General features: G+C 46.4%; 1 protein-coding gene across 5 annotated transcripts in view; it reads left to right on the forward strand.

Annotated features, from left to right (window-relative positions):
• Positions 1–16,705, forward strand: part of Dapk2 (death associated protein kinase 2) — a 116,455-nt gene that overhangs the window by 56,113 nt on the left and 43,637 nt on the right. For 4 of the 5 annotated variants that reach the window (XM_076925362.1, XM_076925363.1, XM_076925358.1 and 1 more), the window contains exon 3: positions 7,613–7,834. In XM_076925362.1, coding sequence (XP_076781477.1) covers positions 7,613–7,834 — 222 coding nt within the window. The remainder of the gene's footprint in view (positions 1–7,612; positions 7,835–16,705) is intronic. The other variant, XM_076925359.1, reaches the window with a different exon arrangement.

A 16,705-nucleotide genomic window follows, 5' to 3' on the forward strand; every position in this document is an offset into this window, starting at 1 on the left:
AGATTAGAAACAGGTTGGTGTCTACAGCAGTGTGGGGACATACACATACACACACACACATGTACACACAGATGCACACACACATGCACACACAAACACACACACATACACATGCACACGCATACACACATGCACACACACATGCACACACACACACACATGCACACACACACATGTACACACACACACACATGCAATCACACGCACACACAAAAACACACACATACACACACACATACAATTTTTTCAGTACTGGTCATTGAACCCTGAGCCTTGTACTTGCCAGACAAATACTCTACCCCTGACCCATAGCCTCAGCCAAGAGAGTTCATGGGAGTAGCTTGGCTGGAGGATGGTTGTGGGGGATAAGAAGAGGTCCTCAGTGGTGGTGTGGGGCAGCCCCAAAGGCCCAGCATTGGAGCCTAGCCAAGTAGAGAGGCCTCAGAGACGTCATCTCCACAGTGGCTGTGCACCCTTAGAATTTGGCTGACCCAGTATCTGGGGACTGTAAGTTGACCTGCTCCTGTCTCTGAGATGAACTAGAAGGTCCTATTCCTTCTGTTGGGCTGCACCTGGTGTCGCCTTGGTGGAAATTTCAAAGCACTACTTTTGCCCCGTGGCCCTGAATGGCTGCTGGGTAATTCCAGAGGAACTGTGGCCCATTGTTCTGCAGGGCGGGAAAAGGAACTGTTGTAATGTTCGTGGGGAAGCAGGAAGAAGAACCCTCTGCTTTGGTGATATTCTTAAGATCTTAATATTCTTAAGCATTTCTCTTTGCCTCAGGTCCGTACCCTCTCTGCCACTCTGCCTCTTCACCTGATAAACTGGTGGCTCTGGGGCACTCACCTCATGGACGCCCAAGAGCTTATTGAGAAGGAGACTGAGTTAGACTCATTGTTCTTAGGATGTACAAAACTTCCGGCACCTGGGCCCTAGGAGTTGACAGAACAAGTCTGGCTGACCATGGCTTAGCAGAGAGGGAGTGGGTGGACAGTGGGAGGGAGCACTTACCCTTGCTGCGGGTGTGACTTAAGTGTTGAGTTGTCTTTTGAGAATTTAACATCAGCAATAAAATTTGGTTTAAAAGAAGTCACACTGCCTTTTATCCTCTCAGAGTTCTGGCAGTGTTAGACAAATCAGTGAAGAAAATGCTCTGTGAGGCAGGGGGCTGGAGCTCCGTGCTAGAGCGCTTGCTTAGCATGAGTGAGGCCCTGGATTTGATCCCCAGTACTGCAAACCAAGCCTTTCTTCTGGGGTGGGCCCTCTCCCCACTGCTTGGCACCCCCTGGCAGGGTAGTTATCTTGAGAACCCTGAAGCTGGAGTCGGGAGACAAGGACTTGTCTTTATACTGCTTTACCCAACTGTCAAGTTGCTTACCTTTTCTAATCCTTAGTATTCTTTAGAAAATACATTTACTTATTGATGTATAGTGTGTGGGCACACGCGCGCATGTGTGTGCACGTGTGCGTGTGTGTGTGTGTGTGTGTGTGCTATGCACAACACATGTGGAGAGATGACCTCCAGGAATTGGTTCTTTCTTTCCATTATTTGGATCTCAGGGATCTGGTGAAGCTAATGAGGCTTGGTGACAAGTGAGGGAAAAGTGAGGACGCGGTCTCTCCAAGGTATGGCTGAGGAGAAGCCTTATTGTGACTATGAGGGAAAGCACAGGCAAGGCATCTGGGAGGTCCCAGGCTGAACCCAGTCATGAGACGTGGAGCATGGAGAGGGAGAGGAGAGAGGGCAAGCAAATAGAGCACCTGGGAACCAGAAGACCAAGAGAGTGCCTAACCAGAGTGGCTGAGGTTATTTATATAGGGGCTGGAGGCTTACAAAGGGAGCCAGAACCCAGTCCTTGGGAGGAAGAGGCTTAGGATAGGGGGAAGGTGAGAGGTGTTGGGAGAAGCCACAGGTACAAGTGAGTGCGTGCATGCGTGCATGCATGTGTGTGTGTGTGTGTGTGTGTGTGTGTGTGTGTGTGTATGTATGCGTGTGTGCGTGCGTGTCTGTGTGTATGTGTCTGTGTGTGTGTCTGTGTGTGTGTCTGTATGTCTATGTCTGTGTGTATGTGTGTGTATGTGTCTGTGTGTCTGTGTGTGTATATGTGTGTATGTGTCTCTGTATGTGTGTGTATCTGTATGTGTGTCTGTGTGTGTCTATGTGTGTGTGTGTCTCTTGTGTGTGTCTATGTGTGTGTATGTGTGTGTGTACGCATGTGTCTGTGTGTGTTTTTTGAGACCTGACGGACAGCACTTTTATCCATAGAGCCATCTCTTTGACCTCTCCCCCCATTTTTATTTATTATTACTATGTGTATATGAGATGTGTGTGGGGGCTTGTGTGTAGAAGTCAGACGACTGTTGAGTCACTTCTCTCCTTCCACGTATCTTTGGGTTCCAGGGCTCAAGGGATCCAATCACAAATCATCAGGTCTACACGAGAAGCATTTTATCCATTGAACCATCTTTCCAGCTCCCCCAGTATGTGGTCTAGAAAGTGGAACCAAGATTGTGTCATCAAATATTAAAAAGAAAAGAATAAATAACAAAATAAAATAATAATAATAATACATAATTAAATTAAATAATAGTTAAATCATCTTTAAAGGCTAATAGTGAAATTAGCCTTTAAAGAAAGTAGCTGCACGTGTAACAGTACCCACATAGCTTTATGAATCTATCTCATGGTGTGATATTTGGATCATTTTGGGATTATTCTCTCTTGGCAGTGCAGAATCTGAGAGGGTTGAGTCAGGCTTTTTCATGCAGTGTTGGGTGTTGGGTTAGGACATTACCAAACGTTGAGATGCTATCCTTTTAATGGGGTTCTTAGGCAGATAACAGGGAGTCCTTGTGAGGTGCAACTAGGCCCAGTCGAGTTCTAGAAGCAGACCTATCTGCTTGTGACCTGCCTTGTTCTAACCAGTGCGCGGAGGGTTTGGGGAGCTGGGCCCTCTGCCTGAGACAGTGGCAGGAGAGTGTGTTGTCTGAGCAAGGATGTCAGCTTCTGTGTATTTACTGTCCCTTGATAAGCCCTGCTACATGACCCAAGTTCCCACCTGCCAACACCTTGTTCCTGCCCACCTGGGCAGTCAAGTCCTGCCTGTCACAGACATTATGATTTCCCAAATAACCCTCCAAGTTGGGTGGAACAGGCTTTATCACACACACACACAGACACACACAGACACTACACACACACACACACACACACACACACACACACACTGCCTTGAAAATGGAGGAAACTGAGGACAAGGGGGTTAAATAGGATGCTCGGAACCATGGTCAGTTACTGGAGAGGCTCTGACTTGGGGAGCTGAGCCTGCTGCCTGGGAAGAGGTGCTCCTGACACAGTTACATGAGAGTGTGTTGCAGGGCACAGACAACAGTCCGTGACTGACGGTTAACTCAGGGCTTCCAATACCTGCTCAGAGTTGAGACTTTGGAGACTGAAGGGGAAGCTTTTGATTCTGTTCACTGTTGTCTCAGGCTCTTTGGAGTCTTCTGACAGGAAGTGTTAGCAGGTCTCTGAGCTGGTGGGGTTCCCTCTAGCATAATCCAAGCCTGGGTAGTCTCTGCTCTCTCCCTGCATCTTACACTGAGTGTCTGTTCTAATTTAGAGGAGCCCTTGATACTTACCCTTCACCACCATATCCTAACTTGGTTGCTGGTGTACTGTGGAGACCTCAGCTTCTGGCTATAGAGGCTTCATGGGGCAAAGACCCACTCTTGAGTCTCTCAGATGGGTATAGTAAGATTACTTCAGATTCTACTTTTGTGCATGTGCAATGACTGGAATTGTCCACTATGCATGTGAACTGCCAAAGCCTAGAGTGAGTTTCTCTCCTGTCCCCTCACTCTTTCTTTCTGTACACACACACACACACACATAGACATACACACCACAAACAGAGTTTTTTGTTTGTTTGTTTTTTTAAAGAATTTCAATGGCTAGAGATATGGGTGGTGGCAGGTACATGTATGAATGCCTGGGTGAACTCCCCAGAATCTCCACTCTTTACCTAGGTGGGGGTAGCCTACACCTTTAATCCCAGCACTGGGGAGACAGAGGCAGATGGCTCTCTGAGTTTGAGTCCAACCTGGTCTACAGAGTGAGATCCAGAACAGTCAGGACTATTACACCAAGAAACTCACCTCGTCTCAAAAAAGGAAAAAAAATCACTTAAGTATTTACATCATTTCTCACCTCTCTAACTCCTCTCATTCCCCTCTGTTCATTAAAATATTGACCACAGTTTGCATAAAGCCAGAAATTATGAGCCAGGTATGGTGGTGTATGAGAGGCAGGTGGATCTTTGTGAGTGTGAGGCCAGCCTGGTCTACAGAGTGAGTTCCAAGACAGCCAGAGCTACACACAACCTCCCCCCCCCCCCCCAACAAACCAAAACCAAAACAAAGCCAGCAGCTTAACTGGTGATACCGATAAAGGCAGTAGACGCAGGCTCTTTCCACAGGGGCTCCTGAAAAACCCACTCTCTATTTTGTTAGTAGATTACCATCACAGCAGTCATATTCCCTAAGCAGAATCTGAGGGTAGGAAAGCGTCCTTTCCCATCTGATTCCACTTGTCTTCCAAAATGGAACCAGATTCAAGAAGGCTTCCTGGGCAGTGACACTGAGAAGGCCACAGAGTAACAGTGACCCTAATAGTTCTTCACCTATAAAGGAGAGCTGTTTTAAGTCGTAGATTCCAGCCCAGCTATCTAAGAGAGTCACCAAGGAGCTGAGCACATGGACGCTTGTACTCGGGAAGCTAGGGCACAGGGATCGTGAGTTTAAGACCTGGAGATATATATATATCAGCCCAGACCTAACTCAGAATCTCTGGACTTGAGATCTAGACCGCCTTCATTTTAAAATTTCCCAGGGAGCTCTAGAATGCTGCCAAGGTTGAGACCTACTGCTCTGCCATCAAAAAGAGTCAACTAATTGCTTAGAGTATTCCCACATCTGCCCATCTGGCTGTGCACTGCATGGGGTGGGGGTGGGGGGAAGGGTGCTTTTAAATGACACTGCTTCCCCGCAGCACATTCCAGACCACTTGAAGCTGTGACTTCAGCCCTAGGTATCTCTTACTCAGCCCTCATCTAGACCAGCTGTTCCTACTGACAGTGGGCCAATGGTACAAATGTTTCCTTTACAACTGTCCATCAGTGAGTCATGACTGGCATTTCATAGGTCAGGAAAAGGATGTTCAGAGAAGGTAGTGGCCTGACCCGTGTGACCTCATAGAGAAGTCCCTGAAGCAGGTCTGTCTAACCTTGAAATCTGTCCCAGTTTTCCAGACCCTATTCATTGATTACATCCTGGGCCTAGTGAAAAGTTTTCTCTGTTTTTCTCCAAACAGCTGAAGGCAAGGGGAAGGTAACCCGAGGCTGTGACTCTCCTTCCAGCTACTCCCAAAGCCTGAGCCGAGGACCATTCAGGAGAGAAGAAAGGCCCCAAGATGTTGCCTGGTGTTTGGCTCTTTCCTAATCCCCACTTTTTTTTGTTTGTTTTGTTTTGTTTTGTTTTTTGTTTTTCAAGACAGGGTTTCTCTGTGTAGCCCTGGCTGTCCTGGAACTCACTCTGTAGACCAGGCTGGCCTCAAACTCAGAAATCCACCTGCCTCTGCCCCACAAGTGCTGGGATTAAAGGCATGCGCCACCACTGCCCGGCAACTGCTGTCCCCCACTTTTGAAGTGCCTCTTTTTGGAGGGAGGAAGAGTAGGCCTGCCTTACTCAGTCTCATTTGCACCCTCTTCTCCTGGAGAAACCAGGAGGTAAAAGCACATACTTGCTTTTTGAGCACTTAAGGGATTTTTCAGTCACATGACAGAAAGATGTCTTCATTCCCCTCATAAGGCCAAAGAGATGTGATGTCAAGGTGACCTGACACTTTGAGCTCTGCTTTGACATTGTGTTCCCAGGTCATCACATAGTACGACTTGAGGCTGGGCACTGGGGGATTTGGGTGTCAAACCTACTCCTGAGCCATCTACCACCTGCATGTGTACAACTTAAAGGCCTTGAGCTTGACTTTCTCCAGCTATCAACTTGCTCAGGATTGTGGGGGGGAGGGGGCAGTTACCAGAACTCAGAAATGCCAGGCCTGCCAGCAGCCTTTGAGGTACCAGAAAGAAAGGAATATATAGCCCTGATGCTACGACTCAGGCCACCTGGGACCAAAAGCTTTGTCAAGTGTTTGCTGGCACCTGTTCAGGGACCTTATGTCCCCAAGACTTAGAGTGGCTCCAAGTGGCCATCTGTGTTAGATAGAGATCGCATTGAATGCTCACTCTGGCCTTCCTCCACCTGTGCCAGCCCCTAGTGTGTGGACAGCTCAGAGCTAATACTTAGAGCCTAGATAGCTGAAACTTTAGAGTTTCAGTCCAGGTCATGTAAATTTGACCCCAAGCCTGGCTCCTAGGGACATCCCCCCTTGGGGGCAGGGGCTCCCTCTGCACCTGTTGTCCTTGCCTTTGTTCCTTGTTAGTTACCCACTGGCGACGTGCTCAGACAGTGTTGAGTGAAGGGCAAAGGTGGAAAGATGAATGAATTTGCTTTTGGCGACATTTCTTGAGTGCTTGCTCTGACGAGCTGTTTAGCTGTTGGCTGTCTGCTTGCTTGCTCAGCTTCATTTTAATTGCGTCAGCCAGTTCATTTCGAAGACCATCTCTTTAAAGAGCATTCTAAAAATAGGGTGCTTTAAATGCAGCGCCATTTTTCCGAGGTTGGGACAAATGCCCAGCGTCTCTCACAACTGTGACTTTTACTCCAGATCCACTAAGAAAGTCTATCAGGGCTCTTGCTCCGTTAGGCCCCCTCATTGAGCCATTATCAGAATGATAAATAGTAAATCTTTCTGAGCTACTCAGGCAGTGGGTATTTTGTGGGGTGGGGAACACGGGACAGAATGGAGGTTGAGAGGAAGGACCTTGGAGGGTAAGGAGGGGTCACTTAGTAGTCACTAGGGATTTAGGTCTGTCCCAGCTCATGGCCTGAATTGAGATGGAGAGGCACAGGCTGCCCTCAGAACACTTAGGGAAGCAGGCTTGGGGCTGCTTGGAGCTTTGACATGGTCACCCTGAGAAACTTTGTGGGCAACTGGCTTTAATGTCCAGTTCTGCTGTGAATTCTGTCGTGAATGAGTCACCTCACCTCTCCTTATGCCCTAGTTTCCAAATTTATAACTCCCTGCTCACACAGTGATGATGACTAACCTTGCCAAGTGGCCTTTACTCCCCCCCCCCCCCCAATCCCCATCCCGTTTTCATGGATGTTGTAACTTTAACTGGTAGTATAGACCTGGGTTCTAGATGAGGCTTTGGAAGAACAAGGCCATGCTACCCTAACCAAGTTAATACTTCCCAGGGCCTTGGTGATCACCTTTGTATGCTGAGAACAACAAAATGAACATTCCTCTTAGTAAAATGTGAAGATCTCGTAGAAATAGAAGGGAATTCAGTCCCTGCTCTACTTGAGTCAGTCCGGCAGGGTCACTGGCCAGTGACACACCTTTTTGTCTTGGTAAAACAACCTGCTGATTGTCTCGGTAGCCGTGAGGGCCACTTCTACACCTTACTTGTTTGTGTCTGCTTCCCCACAGTGGCCAGTTTGCCATCGTGAAGAAGTGCCGGGAGAAGAGCACAGGGCTGGAGTACGCGGCCAAGTTCATCAAGAAGAGGCAGAGCCGGGCCAGCCGTCGGGGCGTGTGCCGGGAGGAAATCGAACGGGAGGTGAGCATCCTGCGGCAGGTGCTGCACCACAACATCATCACGCTGCACGACGTCTATGAGAACCGCACCGACGTGGTGCTCATTCTTGAGCTGTGAGTGGGGCTCCGGGACCCAAGATGTGGGGAAGTGGGATGGGCAACCAAGCCGAAGCTCCGCCCAGAGAAGATGCAGACAGCTGTAGGCGCTTTCCTTCTGCCTCCCTTATCCTCATCCTCCTTCTAAAATGGAGCCAACAGAGGGGATGAGCTTGCTAAGTAGCAAGGATAGCAAATAATGACCTCACTCTTGCTTTCATTAGAGTTTGGAGACCAAAGAGAAGAAACCAGCGATTCTGGCTTATTTCTCAGCCAGAAGAGCATTCATGAAGGGAGAGCAGAAGCAGAGGGCACCATGGGTAACAGAGGTTGTCAGAGAGAGGTCTGTCTTGAAGAGAGGAAGAATGAACATCCTTCCAACTCTACAAAACCCTTCTTTAGCCCTCTCCTGCAGAAAATCCAGTACACTGGCACTGTGTTTAATACTTGTGTTATTACACTGATAGCTATTATTTACCCACTGAACCATCTCATCAGTCCATAGCTACTATTTAAAGAGCCTAGCTATATCCTGCATTTGCAAGATGCTGTGTTTGTCATCTTGCTCAGTCCTGCTTTAAGGAGTCTCACTAACTCAGAGAGGGTTTTAATGTTCACTCTATTCACCCTCATAATGATACAGTCACAGAGACTCTTAGCATACCCATTTTACAGATCAGAGCACCAAGAAGGTCAACATCCCATAGCTGGGAAATAGCAAGGCTGAGACTGCCATCTACACAGTCACACACGTGAGGTGCAGCCTTGGGATGGCTGAGAAGGACTTCACAGTGGCTGGTGGAATTTAGCTTAGTGATACCAAGACTCCAGCTTAGTTGACCACTCTGATGTCCTCAAGCTAGTGGGGTCTGGTGGGTAGTAGGGTCTAAGCTAGGCTGTGGCACAAGTCACAATAGCCTCTTCCATCCTGCTGATCAGCAAGACCTCAGGACAAGAATGTGCTGAGCCTCATCTAGTAAACACTTGTCAATCACAGAGGAGTGGGGTGTTTGTCTCAGTATTTCTTGATTGTGTGACTGTGGGCAAGTCACTCGTTAACCAGGAAGTGTCCTTTACCTGCCTCCAGATTGAGTGGACCACCTGACATTTGAGACTTACCTATACCTTGGGAGATATAAATAGTTAATTTAGAGAATTTGCATCCTTTTGAATTTGATTCATGCATTATCGACCTCTGTGTTTAGCTGCACAGAATTGCCAGTGCCCCCCTCTTCTCTAGACCCCAATGTGCTCTCGTTTCATCCATGGACCTCCCTTGCAAGATGAACTAGTCACTGTCTGCGTCTCCCTGACCCAGACAAGAGTCTGATGAAGGCCTTCCTCTTCTTCCCCAGGGATGGTAAGTCATGTGTACACTCCACATGGCATGCTCTAAGGCTAAGGGTCACTAGTTAGCCTTCTGATTCCCAGAAGACGGTGACAAGCCCATCTTCCTGGGAAATGGAGAGTCACTTCTTTAAATGGCTATCATCTCCTCCATCCCCGCCCCACACACAAAAAACCCCCAAACCCCACAGGAACTTTAAGGAAAGGCATCTATAATCCTCCAGCCCAAACACAGCTACTGTGTTTTTCTGTGGTTCCCCTCAATCTTTATCACTTTGTATATAATTTTACAATTTCCTGTTCCACTTTTTTTCTCCAACTAACAAAATTCCATATATAGCCTTTTTTCCTTTTAAATAACTATATCATGTTTCATTAAATTACACATCAGTGTTCCTCTATTGTTGGACATTTGCTTATAATTTTTCTAGCTTTTAAAACTCTTTCTTCCCAGTGGTGTGCCCCTTTTCTTTTGAATTAGTTACTTCAGCTGAATCTCCAAGACTGGAGGATTAAGTTAAAGGTAGGCAGGTATAGGTTCTTGGTGACTTCACTTCCAAAGAATGCAGGAACAGGGCAGTGTTTCTATTCATCTTCAGCCTTGGTGTGTGTGGGACATCTGTTTTAAAACATGTGTCTTCCTTTATTCATCTTTATAGTTACAAATCAGTATCTTGTTATTTTACTTGGTGTTTCTTGGACTTCAGTGACTCCCGTTGGGCTCCTCAGAAGTTCTGGCATTTGGGTCCTCTCTGGGCAGCAGGTTTGCCCAGTGGTTAGGCATAACTGTTAGTGTCCACTCGTTCATTTTCAGAGTTTGCCTGTTTATCTGTTGGTATTTTTCTCAGACAGCATTTCATTGATGCAGTCCAGGTCTGCTCTAGACCACATGACACTCCCAGCTCAGCCTATTCAGTGCTGGGATGACAAATGTATGAGTTTATAGATGTGTGTTACCACATGTATATGATGTGTGTGTGCACATATATTTGTTCAGTATATGTACATGTGTTTATGGAGGCCAGAGGAAGACATCCAGTGTCCTGCAATACTTTACTTTGCCTTATTTCCTTGAGATAGGGTCTCTCCCTGAATCTGGAGCTGGACCAGGAGCCAGCAGACCCCACTGATTCTCCTGTTCCTGTCTTCCACAGTGCTAGGCTTATTGGTGTGCATGGCAACACACAGCTTTTCACACGGGTGCTGAGGATTTGAACTCGGGTCCTCATATGGACAGAACAATTACTCTTACCCACCGAGCCATCTCCCCAACCCCTCACTTGCAGTTTTGATGGGCGAATTGACTCTGGTCCCAGTGCACTCTTTAGCAGCTGTTGTCTGGGTTGGTGCTTCCTTTAGTTTCTGCTGAACAGGCCAGTACCAGAAGACATGCCATGCCCGACTCCTGTTCCTTTCAGCTGTCTTTCTCCCGTCTCTGGCCTTCTTAGGAGCACCTGTTTCTGGTCATGGAGATTATCAGGAGGATTAGGAAAGATTTTGCTGTCTGTGTAAGTTGATTTCCATATAGCTCTAAGACTATATTCAAAATAAATTTCAATAGCTGAACTCATGTCATATGTGAAAAATGTCCCTTTGTAGCTCTAAATGCCCTGGGGGCCTCCTGGACTTCAGGATTACAGTGAGTGATGCCCTGGCAGGGGCTCCTAGGTGATGCTGATGTTTCGTAGGCCCAGCAGCTGTGGCAACATTATTGTTTCATCATTGCCTGTGCAGGTCATTTATATACATGCTACCAGAAGCAATCTGGAAAGCATTTCACCAGGCGTACCAGCCTGCAAGGGAGGAGTTGACCTTGAGAACACCATTATAGAAGAGACGAGGCGGGACTCCTACTTAGGCTTTGCTGGAGGGGTTTGGTTTGAGCTGTGAGCTAAAAGAAGCCTGGAAGGAAATGGAAAATGACCCAGGCAGGACAAAGGTCTCAGAACTGAGAGGCTCTTTGTAAAAACTGTGTCTCCAGGCTTGTAGAGATAGCATGGCAAGCTTCTACCTTTGAATTCTATTCTCAGCTCAATGCTTCTGTCTTATCTTACTCTGTTTTTATTTTATGTGTATGGATGTAAATCCACCATATGCATGCAGTGCCCACAGAGGCCGGAAGGCTTCAGATCTCTGGGAACTGGAGGCATAGACAGTTGTAAGCTGTCCTACAAGTCTAGCGAAACAAGCTTATACTCTTGTGAAGAGCAGACATTTTTTTTTAACTGCTGAGTCATCTCTCCAGCCTCTATCAATGTTTTAATTTATTTCCATTTTAAAATGTTTTTGTTTGTTTGTTTGTTTGTTTTGAGACAGGGTATCTTGGCAGTTCTTACTGTCTCCATGTAGTCAAGGTTGGCCATGATCTACTGATCTTCCTGTCTCCTCCCTCCTGAGTCCTGGAATTACAAATGTGTGCCACCACCACGTCGAGTTCGTGAAACACTGGATCAAACCTATGCTTCCCGTATGCTAGCAAACATCGTACTAGTTGAGTCACCAAACTTCTATTGAATGGCTTTTGCATACAGCGTGTTTCAGAAGCAAACTAGTCTGTGTGGAGAGAGACAGCGCATGGGCGTGTCAGGGCCAGTGTCCGGGTGGCTCTGACATGTCCTCCTTTCGAGACACTTGGGCTGTGTGATGTGGAGAGGGCATGGAGGACTTGCAGTCAGGTGATGTGTCACTCATTAGCTGTGTCTGGGGAGCCACTTGTTCTCTTCGGCCCTCAGTTTCATCCTAAATGTGGAGAGAGAAGAAACCTGCATTCCTCCAGGTGGATGTGAGGGTCAGGTGAGAGAATATTCAGGAAGGCATATTGTAGGAATGGTGAACTTTAAATAAAACTTTATTTGTGACCTCCTCCAGCACACCACCCCTGCAGTGAAGTAAACACAGTATCTAGTGTTCACTTCAAGGACTTATCAAGGCCTCCCAGCCTGAGTCAGCCGTGTGTCAGGATTCCTCCCAGCCTGAAAGTGGCCAGGAGAAGTCTCACTCTTGTTTAAAGAAGAAAAGCTGACATCCAGGATCTATAGCACACAGCCCATCCTGAGGTTAAGGTTTGGGGAGGAAGGACTGGACTTCCACCCTAACCCTTCCTGGGACAGGCTCGAGGTATCCCTTGCAGCAACTGTGAGGTTCCAGCACCGGCCCCAAGTCAGGGTGGGGACAGGATGCTGGATGATGTCACCACGAGACACAGAAAACGCTGTGCTAGACTGATCTCCAGCACCCGTTCAGCCCCTACGGGCCACACCCAGCTCACTCTGAGCAGAGAGGTCCTGCGGCTTGGACCCTGAATGAACAAAAGAAATAAAAAGGAAAGAAAAGGACATGACTGCTCCTGGGTATGGAGGAGAAAACGTTTGTTCTAGATATGCAGGAGAACATAGCCAGAGGCAGACACATCTGGAAGAGTTCATAATGGTCGTGTCCCTGAACCATGTGTGTGTGTGTGTGTGTGTGGGGGAACAAGTACAGCAGCCAGCAGGCCAAAGGTGCAAAAGATCTAAAAGAGGTGGGTAACCAAAACGTCTGGATTATCTAGGGCAGAGCCTGTTGGGGAGGGGCAGCCCAGCCCTGCACTGGGCCAGCCACACCCTGTAACAGGTAGGGACTGAGGCATGCTGGGAGAACCTGGAGGCCAGGTCCATTCCCATATGTTAGGCACCTAAGCTGGTTTGTCCCAGCTTTGAAATTTAACAGAAGGCCTGTTTGCTCCAGTGTGCACCCTTGTCCTCCCTCCCCACAACCTAAAATGAACACTATTGCTGAGATTAAAAATATCTGGACAAGGAATGACTTTAGGGAGGAGGCGTCTACTTTGACTCACGGTGAGGGTGCAGTCCATCCCAGCGGGAAAGTCATGTGACAGACACAATTACAAGCCAGAGGTGACAACTGCTAACGGATAGCCCAAGTTCTCTCTTTTTAGTCAGTCCAATAAAATTGAATATTGACCAAATGCAACTCTAAATTTTCTAGTAGCCGTACTGCAATAGGTAAAAAATAATAGGTGACCTGATATTAATAATAATTTTATTGACCCCAATATGTAGGCAGTATGAGGTTATTGATGAGTATTTTACATATATATAATATATATTAGTATATACATATTAATATATAATACATAATAGAATAGAATATATTGTTATATATTATATATAATATATTTTATGTATATTATCAAAGTCTACATAAGCTAATGTGGATTTGACACTCAGAGCACGTATCTGCTTATAGGTATTGCCCTGGTTAAAGTGAATGGCAGTTCTATTTAAACAGTAAACTTGTGTCTAATGAAGAAAATTTATGCTTCATGAGTTTTTGTATTAAAATTAGATTAAATTTAAAAATTGAGTTCTTTAGTCACATTGGCCATATTTCAAGTGCTCAGTAACCACACACATTTAGTGACTAAATATTGTTGAACAGACCAAACAGAGAGGGCTTGAGCAAACAGAGGGGCTTGCTTGTACACGGGCCGGGACACTCATGTGCACCATTATGGAGGTGCAGACAATGTTGGGAAGGGCGAATCCTGTAGTTTTCTAGGGATTATTTGATGAAAATTTATGTGTAAATCAGGGACCATATGTAGATTATCCTGAGTCCATGAAGAGGCCATATTTTATAAAACTACAGAGAAGAAGCTCTAGGGGCCATGTTGCCCAGTCCGCTCTTTTTCCTAGAGCAGGAAAGCGAGTCACCAGGTCACAAGCCAGTCAGGTCTAACATTTGTGTCTCTTTGTTGTCTGTCTCAGTCTGACTGTGGCATCTCATCCCCCTCTCCCCAAACTTCATGTTATCCCTTCATGTAAAATAGATCCTTCGTACCCTAAGAGGCTTGAAAAGTCTTAACTGATTTCAGCATCAGAATTTAAACACTGATGGCAAGCCAGGCCTGGTGGCACAATGGCTTTAGTACCAGCGCTTGGGAGGCAGAGACAGGTAGATCTCTGTGGGTTCGAAACCAGCCTGGTCTACAGATCAAGTTCTAGGCCAGCCAGAGCTATAAACCTTTATAAGACCTTGTCTTAAAAAAAAACCAAAACACGCAAACAAGTCAGTGTCTTAGCCAGCACACACACACACACACACAAACAAACAGAAGCTAGTGTCTTAGTCAGCACATCCAGTTCAGTTCTGAATGGGAGTCAAGGGGATCCATTCTGAGCAAACTACACTTTAGCTGAAGTGGGAGCGGTCTAAGATCACTTTTGGCCCAATATTTTGTACTTCAGGCCCACTAGGGCACAGATCCTGCGTAACAGCTTTGGGTAACCTTGCCCTCTTGTCCTTGCTCTGAGTAGTCTATTATTTACCTGTTGCAGTAGGTGCTCTCTGCATTGGCCTCCACCCCAACACAGTTCTCCTTCCAGGGGCCTCCAAGGTCTGAGGCATCCTTTGAAATCCAGGTGGAAGTAGTCACACCCACACAGCTCTGCTTGGCACAGAGCAATCATTTTAGGAACCAGTGGAACCACACCTGGGGTGACCGATGAGCCTGGTGCTAGAATTCAGGAAGCAAAGGCCTCAACATGAACCAGGCTGGGCAGTGGGGTGCTCTTCCTTTGATAGGGTCCTGTTCTCCAGGCCCTCTGTGTGGCCTTGAACCAGTGCTGGGCACTGAGGTGCTCTTCCTTTGGTAGGGATCAATCCTCCTGGCCCTCTGTGTGGCCCTGTGACAGGAGTGGAGCTATTCCCTTATATGAAGTCTGAGATGACTTGAAACCATTATCTCATTGTCTTGGACAATAGGCCCTTCATACAGTTGACTAATCTCCATTGTTTTGATGAATAACACTTGGCCTTCCTTGGGATAGCTGGTCCTTGTAAATCCCCTTATCAAGCAGACCTCAGCCCCACCTGTGTTCTCTCCACTACAGAGTTTCTCATGGCTTTCTTCCCAGTAGGAATAGGCTGAAAAAAACTTAAAACGTTTACATCTTCCTTATTTTTTTAAATAAATATTTTATTTTATAACATTCCTCTTTGGGCCAGTGAAATTGCTCAGTGAGTGAGTGGCCTGTCACCAAGCCTGATGACCTGAGTTTGATCCCTGGGATCCATATGGTGGGAGGAGAGAACTGAAGAACTGACTCCTGCAAGCTGTTTGCACACACACACACACACACACACACACACACACACACATACACACACACACATACACATATACACACATACACACTCACATACACACACATACACACACACAAACACATAAACACACACACACATATACGCACACATATATACACACACATACACCCATACACACACTCATACACACACCCACACACTTATACATATACACACATACATCCCACACACACTCGTACACACACATACACACACACATACACCCCTACACACCCATACACACTCACACACACACATACACACACATATACACTCATACACACACATACACACATATACACACACATACACACATATACACAAACATACACATACATACACACACATACACACACATATACACACACATACACCCCACACACACCCATACACACACACCCATACACACACATACACACACACATTTACATTTTACTCTGTCAAGAACAATAGACTCCATCTGCGTTGTGCTTAGGCATTTTCTTAGCCACACACCCAGTCTCATCACTCACACATTTGTCCTTTTGTGAGACACTAGCACATGAACAAACTTCAGTGACATTTCCCTGCTATCTTAGTACAAGAATGGTAATAAAATACTTCCACTGACTGATGCCACAGTTCCTCAGTTCTATCTGCAAACCTCTTCTGAATGGCAGGTCACCATCTGTATTTCTACCTGAGTTCTATTTAGAACCACTTAGGTACTTTCAGGGTGCTAAGACGCTCCTCCCCAGAACCGTTCTCTGCGGCAGACTTATGACATTGAAGACAAATCCCAGCATGCATTTCACGACTCATCCACCTCAGCTCCTCACCTACTTCTGAAGCCATTTCCATGTTTTTAGTTTGTTGTTTGTTGGTTTTTTTGTTTTTTTTGTTTTTTGGTTTTTTTTTTTTTTTTTTGGACACAACATCACTCCACTCAATACAAACATCCTATGTTGGGTTCTTCAAGCAGCTATATAACAAAACAAAAATACCACAAACTGGTCTTTATTTCTCACACTTCTTAAGGCTGGAAAATTCAAGATCAAGGCACCAGGAGGCTTGTCTGGTGGGGTGGGGGTGGGGACTTGCTTCATAGATAATTGTCTTCCTGGAAGGTTTCTGTTTGAGGTTCACCAGAACAAGGAGGCAGATTGTCTTTTTGGGTAAGAGACTTATCAGAAGAATTGTTAGTGCCATAGATAAACATAAAATAGACATTGCAAGGGTTTTAAAGAGAGTTTAGACCCACAAGGGCTAAGTCATCTCTTTTGTAGGTTTCAGAGGGGATAGAGTGGTCCCATGCTATGTGATTGACAGGTAGCCCATAGCACATGCTTGGAATCTGGCTGTCTCTGATTCCCCGCTGGTAGGGGAAGGGGAAAGATTTGGTCCTTTGGTTAC

The sequence above is a fragment of the Arvicanthis niloticus genome, chromosome 26 (assembly GCF_011762505.2).
Source record: "Arvicanthis niloticus isolate mArvNil1 chromosome 26, mArvNil1.pat.X, whole genome shotgun sequence".
NCBI classification, from domain to species: domain Eukaryota; kingdom Metazoa; phylum Chordata; class Mammalia; order Rodentia; family Muridae; genus Arvicanthis; species Arvicanthis niloticus.